General features: G+C 37.2%; 1 protein-coding gene across 1 annotated transcript in view; it reads right to left on the bottom strand.

The window, feature by feature from the left end:
* Window positions 1-25,741, bottom strand: part of DCC (DCC netrin 1 receptor) — a gene marked incomplete at both ends in the record, with an annotated part of 1,098,829 nt that overhangs the window by 344,675 nt on the left and 728,413 nt on the right. Inside the window, one exon of the mRNA XM_081263478.1 lies at window positions 8,762-8,918. Within this exon, the coding sequence (XP_081119604.1) occupies window positions 8,762-8,918 (157 nt within the window). The remainder of the gene's footprint in view (window positions 1-8,761; window positions 8,919-25,741) is intronic.

Here is a 25,741-nt window from a genome sequence, read left to right as displayed (position 1 = left end):
TCACCATGCTCCTTCACTTTTCTGAATCTTGATTTCATACCTGGAAACAAGAGAATGGGATCTAATCAAAGATTTTCTACTCTAATATTCTTTATTGAGAGTAGAAAATCTCCTATCTCTGGTTTTTTGTTTTGTTACATTTTGTTTTATTTAGCTGAGTTCAGAACTTACGTTCTAGTCTCTAGAACACATGGGAATACATACTGTCTTAGCTAAGTGCACCAGGGTGTTAATGCTTAGTTAAGATGGTGAGTTGAGCAAATAAATTATCTGTTGAGGGTGGCTAGTACCTAACTAGTTGATTCTATGAGAGACGATTACATTAACATTTTTTTTTTGGTAGGGAAGAAATTATATTTGATGAAAAGATTTTTAGCATCTCCTTTGTATCTATTTTACTTGCATTTTTATTCCTTTTAGGAGTGTAAGAATGGTACAACAATGGAAATATTTTAAAACTGACATATGGTGTTTATTGGAACAGAGCTCATGGTGATAGAAGCAACAACCCCCTACCCTAAGTCCTCTGTCCCTGACTGTTCTAAAACTGTAGATTTTGGAAGCACTGCCATTTAAGACGGAAGGAGATTCTGAGAAGACTCAGTGCCAGATACAGCATAAGGAGAAACAGAGTCTGTCTTGTCACAGGCATTTCTAGTACTTCCAATAAATTTTGGTTAAAAATTCTTGTTGTTTTCCTCAAATTGCAAAACAACATACACCTAGGAACAGACTTTTCAAAAATTTGCTTAATATAATTTCTGCATCAATGTTAGTACAGGTCCAGGAGACTGATTATATAACACATAGCTATTGCAACAACAAATTTGAAGCTACTTTTTTGTGGATGGGGGTAGGGAAAGATTTTAGTTTCAAATTGTATATTTTGCATAATTTCAGCCTCTATTTTCTGGATGAAAATGACTCATTTCTGGGTTCTCTTCTTCTGATTCTTTGGGATGAGCCATTCTGTTCTAGCTGCAGTGGCTCTGCACCTGCCAGATTCCTGACCTACACCTTTGACCCAGTCCTCTCTGAGCACCAGACTCTTACTTTTGAGACCCCTCTTAACCTCCCTGCTACAATGTTCTAACAGGTATGGCAAACACAACGTGCCTGAAACTGAACTTGTGGTCTTCATTCCCAAGCCTGATGCTTTCCAGCATCCCAATCTTAGAGAATTGCACCCCTTTCTACATTGAAACACAGCTGACACCTGGCAACTGTCCTTGGCACCTCCCGTTCCCTCACCAATCGCATGCAATTCATCGACTGGACCTAACCACTTTGTTTCCTTAATATAAATCTCTCAAATTTCGTTTCCCCTTCTCCATCCCTATTGTCAGACCCTTCATCTGAGCCATGATTATTATCTCCTACCTGGACATCTGTGGCAGCCTGTGGCATGTCTTCTGCTCTCTATTTAGGTAACCTCTGGTCTAAGCCCCTCTTTTCCACCCACAGAAGTCTCTTAAGATTACTCTCCTGACTCTGGTAGAACCATACAAACACACTTATATTTTCTCATAGAAGCATGTTCCTCTCCAAGAGGGCTCTTAACTCAGTGTGTATGTAAATATTCACCAGTAGGATGATCCTCCCAAGATTTCTAAATGCCTTCCAGGGAAATTTTTGAGTTCTCTACTATTTTCAAACCAGTGCTTGACACCATTTTTTTAAACAAACCCTCACATTTATTGTTTAAGTGACTAATGGCTTATCCAATATTTATTGTTTAAGTAAATAATGGCTTACCCATTTTCATATGCTATTTAAAGATGGCATCTTTTTTCCAGTATGCTTTAAATCCATTATAAGAAAAAAAATCACTGTACTTTCACTTGACCATCTAAGAATATTATGAGATAAAAGGGCCAGGCTTTCACATTGGACAAAGAAGCAGAGATCCTGAAATGATGGCTAACTTTGACAAGGGTCATGCCAGGGCCAATATGATGCTTTGGATTCTGAATCTTGTCCTCTTTCCATCACAATACACTCCCTTCATGGATAACAAGCTGCATCAGCTGCAGAGTCCTCAACTCTGAAGAGCAGGGAAAGAATATGTAAACACCATGTTGAAAATGTAATGCACAGTGAATTGTAAAACGAATCCTCCATGTCAATCTCTCAAAGCTGGTCTCTAATCCTGAGCAGTGAGCAGAGGTTTTTTCCAAGGCAGCATAAAGCAATAGAAAGAATCAGTGCTGAAAGCTGGAAGACCTGGTTCTAGCCTTTGTTCTATAGCAAAATAGTGTGTGACCTTGAACACATCAGGGCAATCTTGGAGTCTTCCATGCTTCATTTGCAAAGTGGAGATACCAGCCCCTTATCAGCCTACCTCAGTGTTATTGTGAGGATTAAAGTGAATGATGCTCATAAATGTGCTTTAATTTGCTCATATAAACTCCCACTGTACTTTCTATGTACCTCTTTTGGGGAAATATCTTTTACTGTATGTGTATAGTAAGGAGATCACTGGACTAGGAACTTTGAATTTAAATCCCAATTCTAATATTTACTGGTTGTGTAGCTCCTGAGGCCCTATGTTTGAGTCTTTCTAGACAGATTCACCTCTAAAATTGTGATTATCATAACCACAATATCTGAGGATCAAATGGCCTAATGCCTGTGAAAGCAATAAATTCCTCACTAAATAAGAGTCAGGAAAGGCCTCTGTATTTCATTCATTTTAATTTCCAACCCACGCAATAATTTGCACATGGCACTAGTTAACAAGAACTGAGTGCACCAGGCAAAGGAAAAGTATTTTAGGCACTTTCAAAAAACTTCATTTAACCCATAGCTCAATGTTATATATCAGCTACTATTATTATGACACATGAGGAAACAAGTCACCAAGAACTGGCCCAACGCCATTGGCTGGTAAAATTCAGACTCGGTATTCAAATCTACGTGGTTTAATTCTATAATCACAGAGTCTTAATCTATAAACTATGCTGTGTGACATTCCCTAGGTAATTTTTAGATTAATAAATGAAAGGTATAAAGTCCTTTACATGAATAAAACTCATTAGTGAGATTTAATAATGGCAAATAAGTGATACAGATCACCTTCACTATTAAGTCAGAAAACGATTAGAAAGAAGCATTCAGAAGAAATTCATGTCATAATTATATAAATATGGAGAAAGTTTAGTTCTGTTCCATGTTAGTCCACGAAAGGAGCAAGGGATTTAGAACACTTGACATGGATTCAGGCTTGCATTAAAATCTGGTTCTACTACTTCTTAGGTCCATATGAGGGGTGGGAACTTCTATCAAGTCTCATCTCAATAATACTTTATTGTGAGGATTATGAAAGGAAATTGATAGAAGGTGCTTAGGCTGATATTTGGAACAGGGAGTGCTCAACAATTGCTTGCTATCATGGTTGATGCTACCTCTATGGTCTTGGGCATGGAACTTTTCCCTTCTCTGAGCTTCAATCCCTGAATGTTTAAATGGAAACAAGTCAGATTTTGATCTCAAAGATCACTTTAGTTCTAATGATTTGTAGTTACTATCAGATGTATGAGAAGCAATAACTTTATCCCATATCCAGTTGTTAGGTTTTGGAATGTTCAGTATTGCACTTGAATTATAGACATCATTTACCAGTCAGACAGATTAATGATAATCTGAGCTTGAGTAATTTGCCTAAATTAGTGCTAATCTGAGGCAAAAGTTAAACCTGCTACCTTTTAGAAAGCTATTGTATTGAGGAGCTACATAAACCTACAAGAGCAAACAAACATCACAGCTAACCCTTAGAGACATATGGCATATATTTACTCTAGTTGAGAGCCAGAAAATAGAAAATAAATGGGAATATTGGAATCAAGTTTTAATATCAACTTTTATTTTTCTCTCAATTTAATAAGATTTTACTGAACTGCAGTCAGCTTTTTTTTTTAGCTGTTCAGTAACACAATTTATTTATTAGGAAAATATTTATTAAGAGGATCACACCTGTTTCTCTGTGATCCTAATCCTATCAGTTCTGATCAGTAAAATTCTACATGGAGCATGGTGCCACACTTGGGTATGGAATGGAATAAGCCCTATTCTCAATCATTAGTGAGGGAAATATATACATATATATTTGACCAAACATAAACTATAAAACATGATGTAAAATATCATAGTAGTAATGCAGTCAACATGAAGGGAAGGGATAAAGGAAAAGCCAATTGCGGGACTGTGGAAACTTTCACATAGTACTTGACATTTCAGTTAGGGCTTCAATTCAACAAACCTTTAGTGAGTGTCTACTGGGTGTTAGGCATTGCTCTTGGTGCTAAAAATAGCTCAGTAGATAAAAGAGATCAAGACAACCCTTTTCACATAAATATATTCTGGTGGAGAGAAAGAACACAGGAAATGATGGGAGCCAGGAAAGACCTTAAAGGAAAGGTGACATTTCAGCAAAGATTCAGTGGAGGTTCCGGAATGATCCAGGTATGTATCTAGGGTACAATGGACAGTCTAAGCAAGCTTCAAAGCAAATACAGATATATGAAGGGAAGAGCCTGGTGGTATAGAGGGCAAACTGAAGGGAGCCAGTGAGGCAGGACAGGAGTGGGCAAACAGGAAAACAGAAAGAACAGTGAGCGATGAGGGCAGAGGAGGAACAAGGGGCCAGGGAAGAAAGGTTTTCTGTTAATTTTCTGAATGAGACAGGAAGTCGTTAGAGGGCTCTGAATCAGAAAAATGACATTATACAACTTGTGTTTTAAATGGATGACTCAACTGCTATGGTGAGGCCAGAATTGGCTGGTTACAGTAATAACTTTTGATGAGACATAATCATACCTTAAGGAGAAGGGGTAGGGAGAATTAGGACTCAGTATATGTTTTATTTTCATTTGCTTACCTGATCTTAGTTTATATTGTAAAACTGAAGCAATAGTAAACTAGAATAACAGGATGAACTATTCTGTGCCCAACACTCAGCCAAAAATGTGAAATCATAGCCATTCTTTCTGTTTTATTTTATAGAAAATACCAGATATCATATAGGTTCATGGATTTCAAACATATTTTGATGATACTGACAAAACTTACTGATGCATTTGATATAGAGTGTGAAAAGAAAAACAAAACAAAACAAAGAATCTAAGAATTAATCCAACAATCTTGGATTGATTCATGATAATGGTGAAATTTCAAAAATATGGATGAAAACTCTGGAATGGTATGTATTTGGTGGGAAGAGTTGGAGATAAAGGAAAAGAGGTATTTGGTTGTGTCCATAAATTTCAGATACCATGGGACATCTTGATAAGTCAAGTAAGAAAATAGATATATGAGTTTTTACTGCAGGTAAAATTTTAGGACCAGAGATAAGAATTTAGATTTGTATCAGTATAAAGTCATGGATAGAATATGAAGTTATGAAGTGCATGAAAAGAGATCCCTCAGGCCTGAGTCCTGGGGTAATTCCATATTTACAGATCAAGGAGACTGGGAGTTAAATGTATAAGAACTCGAAAGTGAATGGCTGGAGGGGGCTGGAGTAGCCCTAGGAGAGCTTGTGTAATGGAAACCAAATGAAAAGTGAATATCATGAAAAGGGCAGTAATCAGATGAGACAAAGCTTGCTGATGGCCAAGTAATATGAGGACCAGGAACTAACTACAGGGTCTAGCAACATGGAGGTCATTGGTGGATCTTGATTAGAGAACATGTGCAAGGAAATACTAGGGGCAAAGTCATGATTGGAATAGGAGGGTGTGGAGTGGCTAGACAATTCAAGACACATTGTTATAAAAGGAAGAAGAGCATAGAGCAGTGGAGGAGAGAGCTGTAGCATCAAGGGAGAATTTGTAGCAATGGAAGATACAACTGCATTCTTCTATGCTGATAGATATTACCCCCAATTGGGGGAAAATGATGTAGGAGAGAAAAATGGCAGAAGATGTGCTCTTCCATGTTTCATGAAAGGATAAATTCTAATACAAAGTTAAGCCTTGGTGAAAATTATAGGCAGTTTTTTTTTTTTAATAGAAACTTAAGGAAATACGGATTGCATGCTTAAAAACTCATCGGGGTAGATAAATCAGGCCTGGAATCTTGTAGAACTTCCTTTCTGATTTTCCAGGAAAGTACAAATAAGGTTGAAAAAGAAAGAAGAAAATGAAGAAAGTGTTAAACATGCAAGAAGAGGGGGAAAGGTATGAAATATGGTTAGGAGTACGTGTGAGAGAGGCTAACATGACTGCAGCTTAGATCTCAGTGGCATCAAGAGGCAAATTAGAAGCTACTAACTAAAGTGAGGTGAGTGGGCCCAGTGATACCTTTCCTTGAGCTGGATTCCATGACATGAGTGCCAGGATTGGTGGGGAGGTATATTTGCCTGTTAGATTTTGCTACACAAGTGATATGAAATAAGAGAGTGGAAACCATAACATGGGTGTGCATCAGCACGGGTTTAAAATTGCCTGTGCAATTTTAACTGTACAGTGAGTGAAGGAAAACAGGAAGGATGAGGGACAGGAAAACACCACAGGATCAATGAAGTATATAAATCCCTGTGGAACCAAAGGTTTTCTGCAGGAAAAGATCAACATGAAAGATGGCAAGACGAGAGTGTGGAGTGTGAGTCAAGAGGATGGTGTTTGAAATGGGGATAATGCAGACCTTTTCATGAATGCAGATGAGGACTCTGGGGTGACCCTGGAAGTGAGAGACCCCTGGGGAACGGTGGACTGATGCTCAGGCTTAAAAGATAAGGAAGATTTTGATAGAAGAGGAAAAGATCAATTAATTTTATAAACAGGAAACTGAGCAGTTATGAAAATAAATGAGTCACACAAAATATTTCTTCCTCTCCTTCTTCATCTTCCTTCCTCTGAGTCTTGTTCTCAGTTTCTCTTTCAGTGTCTTAGTTCACACCATTCTCAACCCTTTTGCTCTACCTGTGTGCAGTGACTGCCCTGGATGCTTTACCTGAATTCCCTCCGTTGGCAATCATGGGAAGCCTGAGAGGTAGCATTTATGTTTTCATCCATTCTAAAGGAGAGGTGTTATTTGTTTTGTTCGTGACTAATACATCGGGTAAATGGTAAGAACACTTCAAATCCAGCCATGTGGACTTTTGTGGCATATTTTTAAACATTTTGCGTTATAGGAACCATACTCTACCTATGTATAGATTGGGGCTAGACTTCCATTCAAAGAAACATGGAAGTTTCTGTGCATGTGTTTACACAGAAATATCATTATATGTAAATGTAAGAACATTCACATTTTTTCAGCAGCGAGTGAGTGATCCTAACTGAATTTCAAAAAGATAACTACTGAACATAAGGAGGATGGATCGGACGGCAAGAAGATATTTCCAGAGACCAGGTGAGTGAAGATTAAAGTGAGAAGAAAGGATGCACGGTGGACTGAGCTGAGGTGGACTTGAAAGGCCTTGATGATGAATGGCAGTGGTGAGAGGCAGGAATGAGTAAAATATCAGCTGTTTTTTGCTTGGTCAGCTGGAGGGAAGGTACTAACATAAACTATGGGAAGAATGGGAAAACATATTTAAAGAGGAGACAGTGAGTGTGGTTTGGGGCATGTTGAATTAAATGTGCTTCCAGGAAACCCAGCTACATGCATGGAGATGATTGGGCAAAATCTATGACCCCAGCCTTCACAACTGCACACACTAAGGTCCAAAAGTCCTATGAGGTGTCATAACGTTGCAGAATTAGTTGCAGAAAGAGAACAAAAGCAAATGCTGTTGGTAATAAGATAATAAATGATCTTAGCATTAGGCTGTGTGTTTCTCTCTGTTTATTTTGTTCATTTTAAAGTCAGGTCAAACTGCAAATGAAAAATAGGAATTTTAAAAGGATATACTTTAACTATTCTGTCATCTAGAAAGAAAATCATTTTGGGGCCCAGAGTAAGTAGAGTTGTTTTGCACCACTTGATCATACTGCAGCATCTTGGACTCTCTCAAGGACACCCCATCCGATATCCTGTGAATTCTGAGGAATTCCTCGAGATAGCTGTGTGCTCAAAGGACTCACACATCCAGAGGCTAGAGGATTAGCACAGGAATCTCTGTTCCTCCCCAGGTGGAACTTAGCCAACACCCAAGATCTACCTAAGATCTAAAAACCAAATTTCAAAATCTTAACATGGTGATATATCTTAAGAAGAAAATCTTAGGAAAAAAACCCAAACAGACAATGGCTATCTTAAAAGCAGTCACATACAATTCACTGTTGCCTAGTCAAAAATAGTATGTACAACAATGATTTCTACCAAATACTAGGGATTTCTGCTATGGCTAATAAGAACCAACCTTAATTTTATCCTAACAGAAATCATGCAAGGCAAGGATAATTATTATTTCTCCTTATTAAAGAGTAGAATAAGACTGAGAAAGGTCATTGTTGAGATGGCATAACATCAACAACAGAGTTGGGGTTACAAACTAGCTACGTGGTTCTCTTTATACTTTGTTCTATTAATGCCTAGCCTAGTTATTTTGTTTATCACTTTGAAATCAAGGAAATAAAAACTTGATATCACAAAGCACATCCTTGCTTTTTTTTCAAGGCAAGTGTATGTAAATGATTTAATTTATTCTGTGAACAATGCTGCTTTTATAAACCACACCTATCCATTTAGCATTGAGGAAAGACAGAAGAGAGAATTCAGAGTCTCCAAATGTCTTGCTCAAGACCTCCCACTGCCAAAACCCATGTGTGCATTAAGAGTACGGTGGATGAAGCTGAGATTTATTGGTAGCACCTACCTGTTGTCACCCTCTCTGGAGAAGAAGACCGTGAAGGTCTGAATGTTTCCTTTTGCTTCAGCAGGTGGACGCCAGCTGAGACGGACAAAGCGACTAGAGACCAAGACAGGAACCACGTCCCTGGGAGCAGACGGGAGGACGCTGGAGCTTGGCATGGCTGAGGAGAAAGGAGGGGGTGGGGTGCTGTCAGAGGTCTTGGTGCTGCAAGTGGGAATCAGACAGACAGAGCTGAACTACAGACAAGCACAGCCAAGTTGCCCTCCCTTGTCACACAGATCCCAAAGGAAGGCACAGAAACAATGGGAAGAAGAATAAATGGAATTAAGATATATTTGAACTCATTAGTTCTCAGAATGGTAGCTAATTAATAGCATAAAGTGTTGCACTGTGTATCTGTCCAGTTTTTATTACTTACAGGATTCATGACAAAAGAAAATCAAAGTCTTCTTAGGCAAGAAATAGGGAAAGAAATCGGGTAATGTGAATTTTTAACAAACACATGAGTTCCAGACAGACCTCACTATGGACATGTGTATATAATTCCATATTGTAAAAGGATCATGTTTCTTATGGCATCAAATTATGACAAAATTATCTTGGATAAGAGGCATATCAGTGTTTGAAAGCACAACAAAGTTATTTTACGTAATTAGTACATTTCTCTGAGTCTTTATTGGAGGGAGGCAGAATGAATGAATGGCAGAACGAACACATAAATGAATGAATCTATCTATCCATCCACCCTGGTGTGTGTGTGTGTGTGTGTGTGTGTGTGTGTGTGTGTGTGTATGCTATTTTCTTTTTCTAGCTTTGGACATTGAACCCAGGATACTTTGCCACTGAGGTATATCCCCAGCCCTTTCTTTCTTTCTTTTGATAAAGGGTCTTACTAAGTGGCTGAGAATATCACTAAATTTCTGAGGTTGGCCTTGAACCTGTGATCCTCCTGTCTCCCCAGTCCCTGGGATTACATGTGTGCCCCACTGTACCAGGCTCATATGTCCGTATTTGAAGTAAAAAAAAAGTTATTATAATTCAGAATATAAATTTAAGATATTTTAAATATAAAATCCAATGTACAGTGACCATTTTGTCAAAGTTAATCTTTGAGTCTTTTTGAAAGCAAAAGAAAAGGGCATAATCTCCCAGAGATTTACAAATGTTTGAATACTTTAGAAAAAATGTGATTATAGAGTTTTAATCAACAGTGAAGTCATCTGATTTCCGACAAACACTGTAATCCTCTTTTCTTACACTTAAGGAAATTCTGTAAACAAGTTGTTACATTAAAATACTGATTTCATTGTTCAAAGGTGTTTGACAGTAGGGAAGACACAGAGCAAGCAGGTGCACATAAGCTGACTTGAAGTAACACTGTAACTGGGAGGTCAACCCCTGGGATGCCAGCCTTTTACCACACAACTGAGTGAGTAAATGCCTTGGGTAACCACATAGCTACATGAAACCATAATCCACTCAGGGCTTTTTGTTCTGATTGATACAATTCAAAGTAATTTTTTATGTATTTTTAGAATGACACAGAATTAAAAACAGCAAATTAAAAGTTGAAGTCTATCAGCATATTGGCACCATTTGATTAACATCTTCCCATTTCCTTCCTCCCCAGCTCTGGTAACTCCTATTCTACTCTGTACATTCATGAGCTCAACTTTATTGGATTTCACATAGATGTGAGATCATACTGTATTTGCCTTTCTGTCCAGAGAAATAGTTTTGAAATCTATTGCACTGAAGAGTGACTGTAGTCAATAATATGTATTGCATATTTTAAAATAGTAACTTTCACTGTAATGATGATAGGTGAGTTAACTGATACATATTAATAACTTTATCCAATCATATCACATTGCATATATATTCAAAATATCACATTGTACCTCATAAATGTATACACAATTATTATTACATTCTTTAAAATAAAATAAAAATGTTATTTTAAAAATTAAAATATTACTTTCAATAATAAAAATAATATCAATAATATGTTGTTTGAAGCGGATGGGAACTAACAAAAAAAAATAGAAATTTTCATGGACTACCTGCTAATAATGCAGACAACAGAAAAAATTTCTGCAAGACCTAATGATATACAATTGCCCTCTCCCTATAAAGAATCACTGTATTTATAGCAGAATTTAACAAGGGCTATTCATAGGAATTACTTGAATCATCCACAATCTGAAAACTGGCTTTCAAATATTTGAGGCATCTATAATCTGTAAAATAATTCTTCTATTAATTACAGTGGGTGTGTCTGCATGTGGGAATTTGGAATTCATCTTTGCTAGATACCTCTGTTTTCTTTGTTCAACTTCCCCAGTCCAGAGAATATATGTTTCATCTGCACGAATGATTTTTAGCTCCAAACTACAAATACACATTCACCTACATATAATCTTCACACTGGCTTTTATAGGCAGACCATTTTCTCTAGTCATTATCAAAATCAGTCTCCATTCTTACATTCACTTTACACAGGAGCTGGCTGAGTCAGTATTCCTGCTGTAAACTAAACTTCTGTGAGCTGGAAAATCCTTTCTTGTGTGGAGGAGAGTGGAAGACCTCATTTTCCAATGGTTCCAGAAACATTATCAATTTACAATTCTTACAAGTTATACAAAGAAAGAGAGATTTTAAAGAATGACAGAAAGCTTTCAAAGTTATTTCTGGCCCCATAGATTCTTTGACTACTTCTTTGTAGATAAAAATCTCCCTGTGCTTGCCTGATCAGCATAGTATTTGAAATAAATGGAAGATTGGCAGTGAGTTAGTCAATCTTTTGCAGCAGAATGGTGATGGCATCGGGAGGGGAGAAGAAGGACGTCTGAACATGGAGCTTCTGTCAAAAATATGGCTGATGTTAAGCTTCTTGACAACAACCTTTACTTTCACATACAATAGGCATTTTAACCCAGCTCGCTGAACTGAAGTTATTCTCTCCCTCCCCCTCTCAGGCTACTTCACCTCCTGGGCCACTCTTTTAGCTGTTTACATGGTCCTCTGAAGCATGCATCCTCCATTCCTGACTCTTTCCCACTCAGCACATTCTAGAACCGCCCCTTCTGGACATCTTGGAAATCTCCCTGTGCTGTCACATTGCATCCACAGCACTCTGCTCTCTCACCAGAATTGCCACGATTGTCTCCAGGCAACTCTGCCTGGAGACAAATTCACCTTCCTTGAGTATCTTCTCTGTAGAGCATCTAGAATAAGCCTATACACATACACTGTTTTCATATCACTCAGCCACTTATTTGCCCTCAATATCCTCCATTTATCCCAAGGGCAAACTCCAAATTCCTTAATCAGTTTTCTGGCCTGGCTTCTGCCCCATGGGTGTTGGTTTGGGTTCTCTCCTGAACTGGACCTCAGAAAAAAACTTAAGAGACAGACACTTTATTTAGGAAGTGACCCCAGAACACCAGGAGGGAGTTGAGAAGTAAAATAGGGCAAAGTGGGAACACTAGGAGTTACTTAGATGGTTATCAGTGGGGGAAACTGAAGGACAATCCCATTGGGGACCAAGGGAGCCAGTGCAGGACATGCCACAGAGATGCCAAAACTTTCTCTCAAGCAGTTCCCCTGCTGTACCATGCCCATCTCATCACTTAACTCCTTCTTTCCCTCTTGTCTTATTAGGTGCTTTTTCCATCAGAAAGATTGAACCAAAGCATTTGCAAAATACTTAATAGACAATAGTTACCATTATAATAGAGGAGAATGTGTCAAACCAATAAAATAATAAATGCCTGTATTCAAAAGAAAGAACCAAAGTGACAAATGTTAAAAGAAATATGCCTTTAAATGAAGGCTAAAAATTCCCTGTCCTAGTAGCAAGACTTTAAAATTTTATCATAGCAAAATCCAGGAAAAGGAGGTGATATCCAAAGTGAATTCAGTCCAAAGAATACATAGCTTTGAAACAACAATATAATAATAATATTTTGATTATGTCCAGTGTTAAAGAACCTTGGTAACAATTATGCTATTGGGCTAAATTTTCTATAAAGCCACATACTTTCTAGATATCATAGATCTTTTCTTTCATATGTTTAACGTATAGTGTTTTTAGACCTTTATTTGTCTCTGAGCTAACCAATAGTACATCACCTTCATTCCCTAATAGCTCACATGGACCAGTGTGTGGCACCTCATATATGGTCAGCGGGTTTGTATGAGTATCACCTTTTTGGGAGTCAATTGGACAACATCTTTTAATATGAAAAAAAAAAAACAGTCATAAGACAAATTTTTTAGTTTAAAGAAAATGGGATGTTCACTCGAGTTCTTTAGAAACCAACTTTTAAAAATGTGATGGAGAAACCTTTATGAAAATTTTTTGAACATTAGAAAAACAAGTTGCAAAAGTATAAAGAAAAGTGTTCAAATCACTTTCCCACATCTGGGTACCATCATCAAAAATGATCTGCCATCCGGACCTACCCAGAGCCTGCCAAGGAGCAGAAAGGGCAGTCTGCACACAGATAGCCGCTGTCCTCTCTAGGCTTGAGGGAGTTGCTTCTGACAAAGCAGGACCAGACTCAGATGGCTCAGATAAAGCTCAGAATAGAATTAATCACAGACTCTTTACTTCAATCTAAACAGTCGTTATATGAAAAAGGAGTGACATGTTTTTTCACAAAGGAATGGCTTCTTACTTTATACAGCAGAATTAATTTTGTTCGTGCTAATCCTCCATGCTTGCTCTCAACAGTAACTTGTCTTCAAATAAGGTCTCAATAAAGAACCAATCAGGACCTCTTTTCTTTGCTCTTGGAGGCCTAATCTCCAGCCTGGCCCTAATCTCTCTGGACCATTACTGTTACCATGGTTACAGCTTCTTTTTTCTGTTGTCATGGAGAAGAGGAGGTGAATTTGCCACAGGATAACAACATGGTCTTTTTCTTAAGCATACCTTTTATTTATTTATTTTTTTATGATAGCAAAATACAGGAATAGGATGTGGCTTCTGAAGTTATGCAAATCCAAAGAATAGTTTAGAAACAACAAAATACTAACAACATTTTGATTATGTCCAGTGCAATAGCCTTGGTAACAACTATGCTGTTGGGTACATTTTTCTGTAAAACCAAAATCTTTTTCAATACCAGAATTTTTTGCATATTAATAAAAAGTGCTTTTAGATGTTTATCTCTGAGCTCATCAACAGTACACTACCTTAGTTCTGTACAAGATATGTGAAAGGCAAGATGCATTCACAAAAAAGAAATAATTTGCACTAAACTTCAAACAAGCCAAGAGACTCATCTCTGTTTCATTTTCCATGTTACTACCTAAAATACTATATGTGTGGCCACCAAATCATTAGCTGCTTTATAGCTGCAGCCCTGAAGCCTGAATATTTAATACAATAAAATATAAATATATATATTAGTGAAATTAGAGGAACATCTAATCGTTCTAAGGCTAACATCTGTTGTTGTTGTTGTTGTTTTTCCTTTTTCCTTGACATCAAACTTTAGCGTTTTATTGTCCACATGTAGCAGTGGATAAAATGTAAATTCGTTTAAAGTTTACACAAAATATTTTCACAAATTTGAAAAAATTAAGCTAGGCTGCTATTATTAAATATTATAAAGAATATTTTTCTAAGTTTTTTACATAATTTTCAAATTCAAAGAGAAATGGCTCTTGAGGAACTTTAGTAAAATTAAGAAATATAGATTTTTTTAAAAAATAGTGCTAAAACAATTTTTTATTTTAAACTAATATGAGACTGAAGTTAATATACTCTATATTATTAAATTTAATTTACTTATTGGACTAGTATCTAAAAATGAATTACCAATATTTATTGAATGCTTATCAAGTTATAGTGAAGCTAAAATCATTTTTAGTCTTATTTTTATTGATATTAAATAATTATACATATTTATGGGGTATAATGAGACAATTTGATACATATATTAAATGTGTAATAATCAAATCAGGGTAGTTAGCATTTCCAACCCTTTAAACATCTATCATCTCTTCATGCTGGGAAACTTCAAGCTCATCTCTTCTATTTTTTATAAAAATATCATAATTATTGTGTACTACATTCACCCTCTTATGCTGTAGGATGCTAGCACATATTCCTCCTCTGTAGACTTATTTTGGTTACTTTTATCCAACCTCTGCCCCCACTACCCATTAGTGACTACTATTCTACTCTCTACTTCTATAATATCAACATTTTAAGTTTCCACATTGAGCAAGAATGTGTGGTACTTGGTCTTTGCCCTTTTTCACTGCACATAATATCCTCTATTTATATCCATGTTGTTATAAATGGCATAATTTCATTTTTATGGCTGAATAATATTCCATTGTATGTTTTCATATACCATATCTTTTTCACTGATTCATCTGTCAATGCATATCTCAGTTATACATAAATACATATCTATCTATCTATATATCTATATCTATGTATATATCTCAGTTATGTGTGTGTGTGTGTGTGTGTGTGTGTGTGTGTGTGTGTGTGTGTATACATATACCCAGTGGTGGGATAGTTGGATTATACAGTAGCTCAATTTTTAGTTTTCTGAGGAATCTCCGCAATTGTTCTTCATAATGGCTGTACTAATTTGCCTCTCCACAAACAGTGTAAGAGAGGTCCCTTTTCTCCACAACCTTGCCACTGTTTGTTATATTTTGTCTTTTTGAGAAACTATTTTTATGCAATGGATTTTGACCTCAGAGCACAAGCAACTAGTTTCAGGATAGATGGTGTACATATATAAAATAAAAGGTTTGAGAGTTTCTTACTTACAAATTAATTCCATTTTGAACTTTCAGAAGTTTATTGTTTAGACATTAGAACACACTTTCTCACTAAATCACTTCTATTCTCTTCCCAGAAGCCTATTTAACTATTCATAAACTCTCATAACAATAGTACAATGCAGTTGGATCGTATATCCTATGAACTTCCTTTGGTAAAATGAATTTACACATCCAATCCTTAATCCATTCCATAGTCACTGTGTACAAAGCACTGTGCTAGGCATGGTGGAGTCCATTGGCAAAGCCCAGAGGGGAAAGGATTTTCATAATTCTTCTACTGGGCTTCACCCTGATGGACCTATGTCCTCCCATCTGCAACACTTCTCTATCCATACCAGCCCTGCTATCTGTTTTTTGGTAAGGATAAAACAGAATGGATCCAGCTGGAGAGCATCCAGTGATGAGGAGCTAGGCTGAAGGAGTTTGCAAAGACATTAGCTGCAGACTTGGCTCTTGGTTCTCCATGCTGAATTTGCTTAGTTCCATGAAGCCCTAATATTCACTGCTTTGCTACTCTATGTGCTCCACCCTGAGCTGCGGTACCTCCTCCAACTGCTCTGCTGCTCCCACCTGAGCTCCTCAGGTCAGTCTCAGGTCAGGTGTCACCTCAGTTGCCTCCGGACCAGCTTAGACCCTACCCTTTCTGGGCTTTCACAGAACCAGAATAAGATGAACACTCCTGTCAGGACACTATCCTGTACTGGAATCATTTACTCATTTTATCTTATTTTATTTAATATTCTATACCAAACTGCATTCTCTGTTAAAGCAGGAACCAAGTCTAAACTATTCACTCACCCCTTTACTTCCCCAAATTATCAGTGTACATAAGTGACATTGCAAGCACCCAATAAATTCTTATAGGCTTAGCTAAAGAAAAGACTTTCCAAATTTGTAAGGTAATCTGTAGACTTTGGCTAAAAGATGCTCATTCAGAACTTTGTAGAGTATTTGAAAATATGTACGGAGAGAGAAGCAAGCTCTTATTGTAAGCTACTTAGGCTAATCACCATTAATCTGCTAATAGATTACAAAGTAGAATTAAAGGCTGAACTTGGGAAGTTTCCAAGGGAATGTAGGTTTAAGGTGAGAATATTTCATTTTGGAACATATGGAGAAAGGAAAATCTATGACAACCTTCTTTGAAATCCAACTGTATGCCAAACAATGTAGAACCTGTCTTCAAATAGGAATAATTCCTAAGGGAAAGAATGCTTTCATTAAGAAGCAAAAGGAAGCCTGAGAATTTGGCTTGGGCTGACCCCTGAATCCAGAAGAGAACCTGGGGCTCTGTTATAAGAAGTGTGATTCTCATCCCAGAACATACATCAAAGGGCGCTGACAGGTGAAGATGGAGTGTTAAGAAAGATTTCCTATGGCCACACCGAGAATTGAGAAGTTCTAGAAAGTATTTCCATATCAGCAGAGGTAGCTATAGCTCTCATAGTTTGAGGTCTTTTCAAATGAAATAAGGAAAAAAATAATATCTGGTGAACTGGCATGCACGACTAATGTTTTTTATGCTCAAATCTGTATATTGTTGATATGTGAAAACATACATTGTATAATTTCAATAATCCCCTTCTTACCAGTTGCTTATTTACAAAATCATCTTTCTAATAGTTTATTCAATACTTAACAAAATTGCAGACAGCTTGGAGAAATGGCCAGAGTACCATATACAAACAGGTGGATTTGACTAGAAAATTGCAATTATATAGCATGGATGTTGGATCCTTCTTCTGACACTCTGTACCTGGAAAGCTATTTAGCTTCTCTGAGCCTTACTTACCACATTTTAAAACTGATCCAGGCATTTAGTGTACCTGGTTATTAAGTGATACTGAGAAATGGATTTTAAAGACTGCCCTCAGTACCTTGCTTATGATTTGTGTTCAGTGGATGGCTGCTGTAATGATTTGCTTATTTTTAGATCCAGGGAGCAGGGAAGCTGTTCTGCTGGCCCATTTTACCTAAGAACCCTCCCTAACAGAAAGGCCTTGGGAAGTATTTGAGCTAAATCCAAGAGGTCAAGTAAGTTGGGGACGAGGGTGCTTCCTCCATGCAATGACTGTACTTGGTCACCACAATGTCCTTCCTTCTATCTTTTATCAGGTTGCAAAGAAAGATCCATCTTTAATTTCACTTTTTCTTTCTATTATTTGACATCTCTGCTCCTACATATTTACTTTATTTCGGGCTTCTCTCTCTGCACTTTCTCACTAATCATTATACCCTTTCCATCTGTCACCATTCCAAGGCTTTACAAGGCCACCTTTCATCACCTCTCTCATCAATGTCTTTTCCTGGCATCTTCCCCCCACTGCAGGGGGGCTCAGCTCCTACCCAGTCTCTACCCTGGTCTGTGCCCACCCTTTTTCTGGAGAGAATTTCATTGAATTCCTAGTCACTGTTTATCCCTTCTCCACGCCCAGGGACAATAAACGTGCCATTTCAATCATTCCCGTCACCAAAGCTTTCTCTGGGGATAAAGACTGACAAGCTGTGACATCTCCCCTCCCATCCCTCCTGCGCACTTATCATCCTTCACCTCATCCCAGCCATATGGTGGTTTGTCCCAGGCTGCTGTGCAATCCTGTTCTCTGTCCATGAAGAACGTCTAGAGAACACATGTACTGCGGATATCCTCAGCCTGGCAGGCTCTAAGAACAAAATTTTCCTAGGCAATTTCCAACGGTGATGAGATACTCTTAAAGTGTAATAGCTGACACGCTGAGTTGTCAAGAGAAAAAAAACTGAATTACTGCCAGGGAGTGTATTTATTTTATTGTTTGTTAAGCAACAAGATATTGCTAATAACAAACTCAAATAAAGGCAAGTAAAAGATAATAAAACTTAAGAGACAACCGAAAGTTTAAGTTGCTTTCTTTAGTGATGTTGGTACTGTAGGAACTACTTTTGATTTTTAAAATACCAAATAAATCAATAAAAAATGCTCTAAGCACATTTGATAGCTCAGTGAGTTCTACTAATGGCAAACTTCAACACTGTAATGGGATTTAAGTAAATGTTAAAACACTTGATTTAAAGGTATGGTATAAGGGTATCTGTGGAAATGCTTATTGTCCGGAAAGACAAGCTTCAATTTTTTGAAATTTCCCTAAGATCCAGAGTCCAGAACGACAGGCTCACTAAATACTGTTTCAAAGGACAGGATGGTGCCAGCTGAGTGAGGATGCTCTGTAGGCCAAGGATGCATTGGCAGGGTAGCATAGAGAGGTTGATGAAGCATCTGTGCGCCAGGCGCTTGGCTCTCACTCCTTGCTACTCATCCCTGAATTTTATAGCCACTGAAGCAAATTAAAGGGAAATAAAAATAAAGGGAATAGAAGAGGGTATAAAATGAAGATAAATTATTACTTGTTCCAATTAAGGCTGTACAAGTAGAGCTTGATGTTACTGCTGTGGAGCCCCCACAAGACAACAGGACATAGAGAATATATATGAGGCATGTGCCCTTCAATCCCTGGTTTTTGGGGGTTTGTATTTCCAGGTCAATATGCATGAGGAGAGGAGAGGAGAGGAGAGGAGAGGAGAGGAGAGGGAGAGAAATATAAGAGAGACAGAGACTGGCCCTGACCAGCTTGGTTCTAGTCGCTTTTCTGAGATGTAGAACAGGATTCTGAGCAGGTAGTTACTTGCAAACATGTTCTTATCCTTTTTAAATGTATTGCAATGAGGAAACTGATAGTAAAGCTTTAAACCATAAAAGAAGAGGACTGGCCTGAACCTAACATTCATACCTCAAATCCATGAAGTTGGCAAACAGAACAACTATCAGAGATGATTAAGCAGAAAAACACATAATCATAAATGGTGGCTGTGCATCAAATGCAAGTGTATCCATTTGTCAATCTAAGTGAAATAATATTAATTTCGATTGAAAACTCTTTCAAAAAGTCTTGCTTGATTCTTTAAAAAATCATTGAATATGTTATTCACCTGGAGACTCTTATTGATTTAAATATGGTTCACACATTCATTGAATGATTCTCAATATAACAGGGCATGTGGAATCCTGAAATACAGAATACAGGTGCTCACAGACCTTAACAAATGGATCAAGTTGAAGTTTGATCCTCTGTTGCTATTGTAGCTAACAAAACATAGATGTTTGACCTATATTCCCATGTTCATCATTAAGAAGTGACGGGGGGACATATTTTTTCTTTTGAGCAAAGTTAAAAGAATACTGGGATTGGAATTAGGAGACAAGGTTTATATGTTTTTATTTGCTCCAAAATTCATGTTGTAATATTATCCCCAGTGCAATAGCATTGGGAAGTTTGAGCCTTGGGGGCGATTGATCATAAGGTACCCCTATAAAAGTGCTTGGCACAAATTCATCCCCTGCCTTGACCTTCCTCTCATCCCTTCCCCCATATGAGGACACAGTATTTTCCCTTCCAAAAGATACAAATACAAGATCACAGATAGCAGCCCTCAGGAGAAAACCCACCTCCAGGTACCTTGATCACAGACTTCCAGACCCCAGAGCTCTGAGAAATTGATTTCTATTATAAACTACCAAGTCTATGGTATTTTTTTTGCAGTAAAAACAGATTGAGTCACAGTGGTATTCTCTTTAAGTTAACAGCTGGGTAAATGCCTTCTAGGTTGCAAATGTTTAATGGCTGAGGTCACTACTAAGGGTTGGCCATGCTAGGAGAAAACAATACCTTTCATCACTGTCTCTTCTCTTTCTTTCTGTTTCTTTTTTTTTTGTCTATGCTTTTTTTTCCTTTAAAACTACTTCATGTAAGTATGTGACATAATCTGGCACTCAAGACACCCTCACTATTATATTCAGGTAGTAAAACCTGTGTCTTAGTCTCTTCAGGATGCTATAATACAATATGCTAGACTTGGTAAGCTATATGCAACAGATATTTATTTCTCACTGTTTTGGAGACTGGCAACTGTAGACTCAAAGTACCAGCAGATTTCATGCCTCGGGAGGGCTTCCAAAATGGAACCTCGTTGCTGTATCCTCACATGGTGGGAAAAGCAATGTAGCTCCCTCTAACTTCTCCTATAAGGATACTTTTCTATTCCTGAGAGCCAAGCCCAACAGGAAAGGATGCACCTGTTAATACTACTACCATGGCAGGCAGTTTTTGATATGAATTTTGTGAGGACACTATGTTAGTCAGCTTCCCGTGAATGGAACAAAATGCCTGACAAAAACAACTTGAAGAGAAAAGGTTTCATTTTAATTTGCAGTTTCAGAGATTTCACCCTGGGTTCATGTTCTGCTGCTTTCAAGGAAGACACATCAAGGTAGAAGGGTGTGGCAGAGGAAAGCTGTTCTTATAGAAGCCATAAAGCAGGTAGAGAAAGGGGAGGGAAGGGGGCTAGGGAGAAGATACAGCCTTCCAAGGCTCTCATCCAGTGACATACTTCCTCCCAGGAGGCCCCACTGTCTAGTTTACACCACCTCCCAATAAAGTCATCAAATTTGAATTCTTCAATGGATTAATCCATTGATGAGGTCAAAGCACTCATGATCTAATCACTTCCCTAGATTCTTACTTCTCAAAGTCCCTGAATATTACTGCATTTGGGACCAGGCCTTCAACACATGAGTCTTTGGGGGACTCATATCTAATTCAAATTAATAAGACACACATTCAGATTATATAAATTGGTTGTATAGGTACTATGCATAAAAGTTTGAAATTATGAGGTTAAATCAATAAAATTGTGTGTCAAGGTGATTAGATGACATCATCATAATGCTTCCTGCCTCTGATTTTTTTCTAATATCAAAACACTATAAAAGCATTCTTCTTCCACATGACCATAAACATAAAAAATACAGTGGATAATGTCCACAAAGTACTTTGAGTTAAAAAGAGAGTCTAAAAATATAGAAGTCAAATGGCAGCAACCTCTGTCTTGTGTATTTCACCATCTTAATAAATAACATCATCTTCTATATTAAGCAAAAGCATGTCTTGTCCTTGCATAGGAAAGCTCAATAGTGTGAGGATAGAAATTCACACTATAAATTTCAATAAATATCCAGGCAATGAAAGGCAACTCTTGACAGCAGTTGAAAGTATGAGAGTTTGCTGGGCTGGAGCCAGTCTGCCATTTACTCTCTCTGCAACCCTGGTTGAGATAATTAATTTCCATTTTATGTTGAAGAGAGGGTCAGAAAGCACAACATTACAGAATGCAGTGTCCAGAAGTAAATGTTTTAAGATGTTTAAATGTTTTAACTACTCAAGAAAAACAGAACTGAATATAAACTTGTTATTAAAGTGGGGAGGCATCTCTAAGAATATAACAATATCAGATGTAACAAAGTACCGATAAATGTGATTGCATTTAAACTGCAATTTTTGTACAGAACAGTATAATAGATGGGAGTAAAATGTGAATAGCAATCTAGAAGAATGTTTTAAATACTACTATGAAGTAACCACATTCCTAATATGCAAACAGCTTTTACAAATAAATTATACTCTACAAAAGAAAGAAATGATATATAAGAAAGCTAGAATTTGAAGAGGTGAGAAGTTAGTGTCAATATATACAAATTTCATTTTAATATCTTTGAATATTTTGATTTTCATATTTTACTCAAAATAACTATTAATTCCTCCAAAATAAAAACATCACTATAGCAAAGGATCAAAAACTAAAATACTGTGGTCTTCATCTTCAAGAATGTAATTTTCACTTTCTTGTTGTACTACAAGGAGGAAGGGGTCATTTATCTGTATACCTTCTTTTATTTAAAGCAAAAAGCAAATGATCTATTATATTCCTAAGTGCATTTTTTGACAGAGGGAAAAACTAGCTGTATAGATTTCAGAGCTCAATGCCATCTCTACTGAAACCATACTTTGGAATTCTGTAGCTATTCTGAGCTGAGCATGAAGATATGGTTATGAAAACTAACTCTAGTCTCCAGTTCATTCACTACTATAGCCAAGTCTGGACAGAATCCATTCACTTCTAGATGACTGCAAAATAAGATAAAAATATTGAGGTGATTCAGAGAAAACTTTTTTTTTTCCCATTGGCTATCCCATATTTCAAACATGTAAACTATCTTCACTTAGGTCCAATGTTCATGGGTATAGGAAAAGGATTAGGAAGCTGGATGTTGTAAGCTTTATTGTTGGACTTCTTCTGAGCAATCAACCTGTGCTCTCTAAAGTGCTAGCAAATGTTCTCATCCTCACTGATGTCACTTTCCCAGCATGTGTAAATGTTGAGAAATACTTCAAACAAACCCAGATCGGAGAGAGTCTACATAATACCTGGCTGACACTCTTCAAGACAGTCAAGGTCCAGCAAAACCAGGAAAGACAAAAAATTGCAGAAAGAAAAGGACTCTGGGAGACAGGATGAATAAATGCAAGGGAGTTACGTGAATTGAATTCCAAGTTGGAAAGATGCTACTCATGGAAAACTAGATAAAAGCCAAGATGAGACTAGAGTCTAGATCATATAAATGTACCAAGGATGGTTTCCTTGTTTTAACAAGTATGCATGGTAATATGGGATGTTAATAATGGAGAAAATTGGGGGAAGGGTACATAGGAGTTGTATTTTAACAACTTCTCTATAAATCTAAAATCACTCCATAACATATAAAGATTAAATGGGGGACAATACAGCTTTAATTATAGTGGAAGTTCAATCCTAATCCTACTGGGGGTTTGTTTGATTTTATTTTTAACAAACAAAACATAGTTTACGAAGATGCATGAAAAAGGAATGACTGCGTATTAGAAGTGCACCGTTTTATTCTGTGAAGAGTGAAAAAGGAACACAAGGGCAAGGACACAAGGACAATGCTCAGCTTCAGAATTCATACTGTGGTCCTAGCTAACATCTATCAGCCAGTGTGGAAAGATTAATTCTGGAGGGTTGAAAAGGCTGCACACCGCCCTCCTTCTAAATGCAGACCCAAGAGACAAGGCATTCAGACTGCAGCCATCTATCTGAGAAGTGTCAACCACCCAGAGCACTTATGATTCACGCTGATGCTTTTGCATCACCTGGCATCAGTCTGGCTGTGTGTCCACTTTGTATTTCTTCCTAGGGAGAAATGCACAGGGTTCCAACTAGATTCCCATTTTATCCAATTTTTCTTAGGTAGCACATGAGAGAGCTAATAAAATCAAAGGCAACAGAGTAGGCAGACTGTTGTACTCAAGCCTGCTTGATGAATTTCCAGAGAACAACAACCCAGCTAGTCACAAGGCAGCTTAGCACACAAGGAGAGTCTCAGGTTCTGGTTTAACATGCAGGCACAATTTGTTTTAGAGTGTGTGAACATAGCTTGAGTGGCTTGGAGTTCAATGTGCTTCCCTCAGAAAGACTGGAAACACTATCAAAGATGGCAAGAAAAGTAATCGTAACCATGGAAATAAAATTCAAAAGTATGGGTAGGAAGCATGACTGTTGAGAGGAGAAAGGCAAAAATGATTAGCAGAACAACTTGCTTCAGGAAATCTGGAAAATAAAATTACCAAAGAAGAAACACACACACACACACACACACACACACACACATTCTCTCTCTCTCTCTCTCTCTCTCTCTCTCTCTCTCTCTCTCTCTCTCTCTTCAAATGAAAGAATTGAGTAACCTGAAGAATCCATGGCATTCTGGTAGTTAAAATAGTGTTTCTAAAACTGTATATGTCACAGTTCATTACTCATACTGGTCCAGGGTAAGAATATCATGGATCACTGAAATCTAGGATGAACTTCCAGATAATTTAAAGTGGCATTTACATATGCCAGTTTTGATTCCAGCCAATCTGTGATAGGAACGTTTGTCTAGCAATTTCAACTTCTTTTTCCTCTGAGAGGTGTTTTTTTTTTTAATCTCTGTCTATTACCAGTTATGATAAACAATTTTGAGATTCACTTTATACTTCCTCTGCCCTTTGCTTCATCTGGGTTGGCTCAGAAACAGCCCAGCTATCTGGGGAGCTACCCATGCATGGCTCTGTTCTCTTGCTTCTCCATTCATTGATTTAAATGATTTCACTTTTTTTAAGCCTCATTAAATAAACAGTACATAAATCTCTAGGATCTTCTCTCATCTTCTGTCTGCATAACTAGCTCTGTCAAAAGGAAGCTATAGTTACTAATGCAATAAATAAAGAATCTGGTGAGGTTTTTGTCTGATAGTGGTTTCACCAGGGACCATACTGCATAAAGATGTGACTGATCCTCATGATACGAATTGCAAAATCAAAAATGTGTATTTAAAATCTCGTAACTTACCTTAGTGACATATTAGGGAACTTCCTGTACCATTTCCCTCTGAATTTATTATCTGCTATGAGATATATTTACAACTTATCCCCAAACGATCTTTTCTAAATTTCGAGTAGATCCTTGGGGTATAGAATGCTGGAATTTGTTGAATAAATCAATAACCACATATCGTGTCATAGATTTTATAAATGTTGTTGAAATTCTCTTTCTCAGGCTTTATCTTTCCAATCTTAAAACAATTACCCAAACCTCATACATCACCACACACTGACATTTTCTTCCTCTCTTTCCTTCAGCATATATTAGTCTTTATATAAAAATCTATTCCCCTCTCTTGATTGTATTAGTTTTCCTTTCTGAATAAGTCCCTACCTCTGTCTGAAAAAATAAAATTGAGTGGTCCTTATTTTTTAATCTATAAACATGACATTATTTTTTATAATGATCAGAATATGAAAACAAAACTAACAAATACTATTAACCCTAGTATGTTAATGTTCTCTTTTGAGTCTGGGATAGCCTCTTTCAAGACTTCCCATCATAGATTCCTTATCCCAATCCTCAGTTGCTGCTCATGAAAAATCTCCCCATACAGAAACATCATTCTAAAACATGGCAAGACTATTTCTATGAAAGAATTAATTTTCACCTCTATCAAATTAATCTAAATTGAGACTGAGCCATATAGATAAAAGATTGTTTAACTTGGGTTTTAACATATGTTTTTCTAATATACATTTCAAAACTGAGCAAATCTGTTTCACCCAACAGTTTTGGAACAGTTTCTTTTATAGAAAGTTTCTTCATAGAATATGAAAGAATAAAAAGATATAAAACCATTCATTCACAGAAATTGTGGTCTGTCATTTTAGACTAAATGTTTCCTTAAAACAAGGG

The sequence above is a fragment of the Spermophilus citellus genome, assembly GCF_964194105.1.
Source record: "Spermophilus citellus genome assembly, chromosome: 12".
In the NCBI taxonomy this organism is placed as follows: domain Eukaryota; kingdom Metazoa; phylum Chordata; class Mammalia; order Rodentia; family Sciuridae; genus Spermophilus; species Spermophilus citellus.
The sequence above is the reverse complement of the archived record's forward strand: the minus strand, read 5'-3'. Positions and strand labels throughout refer to the sequence as shown.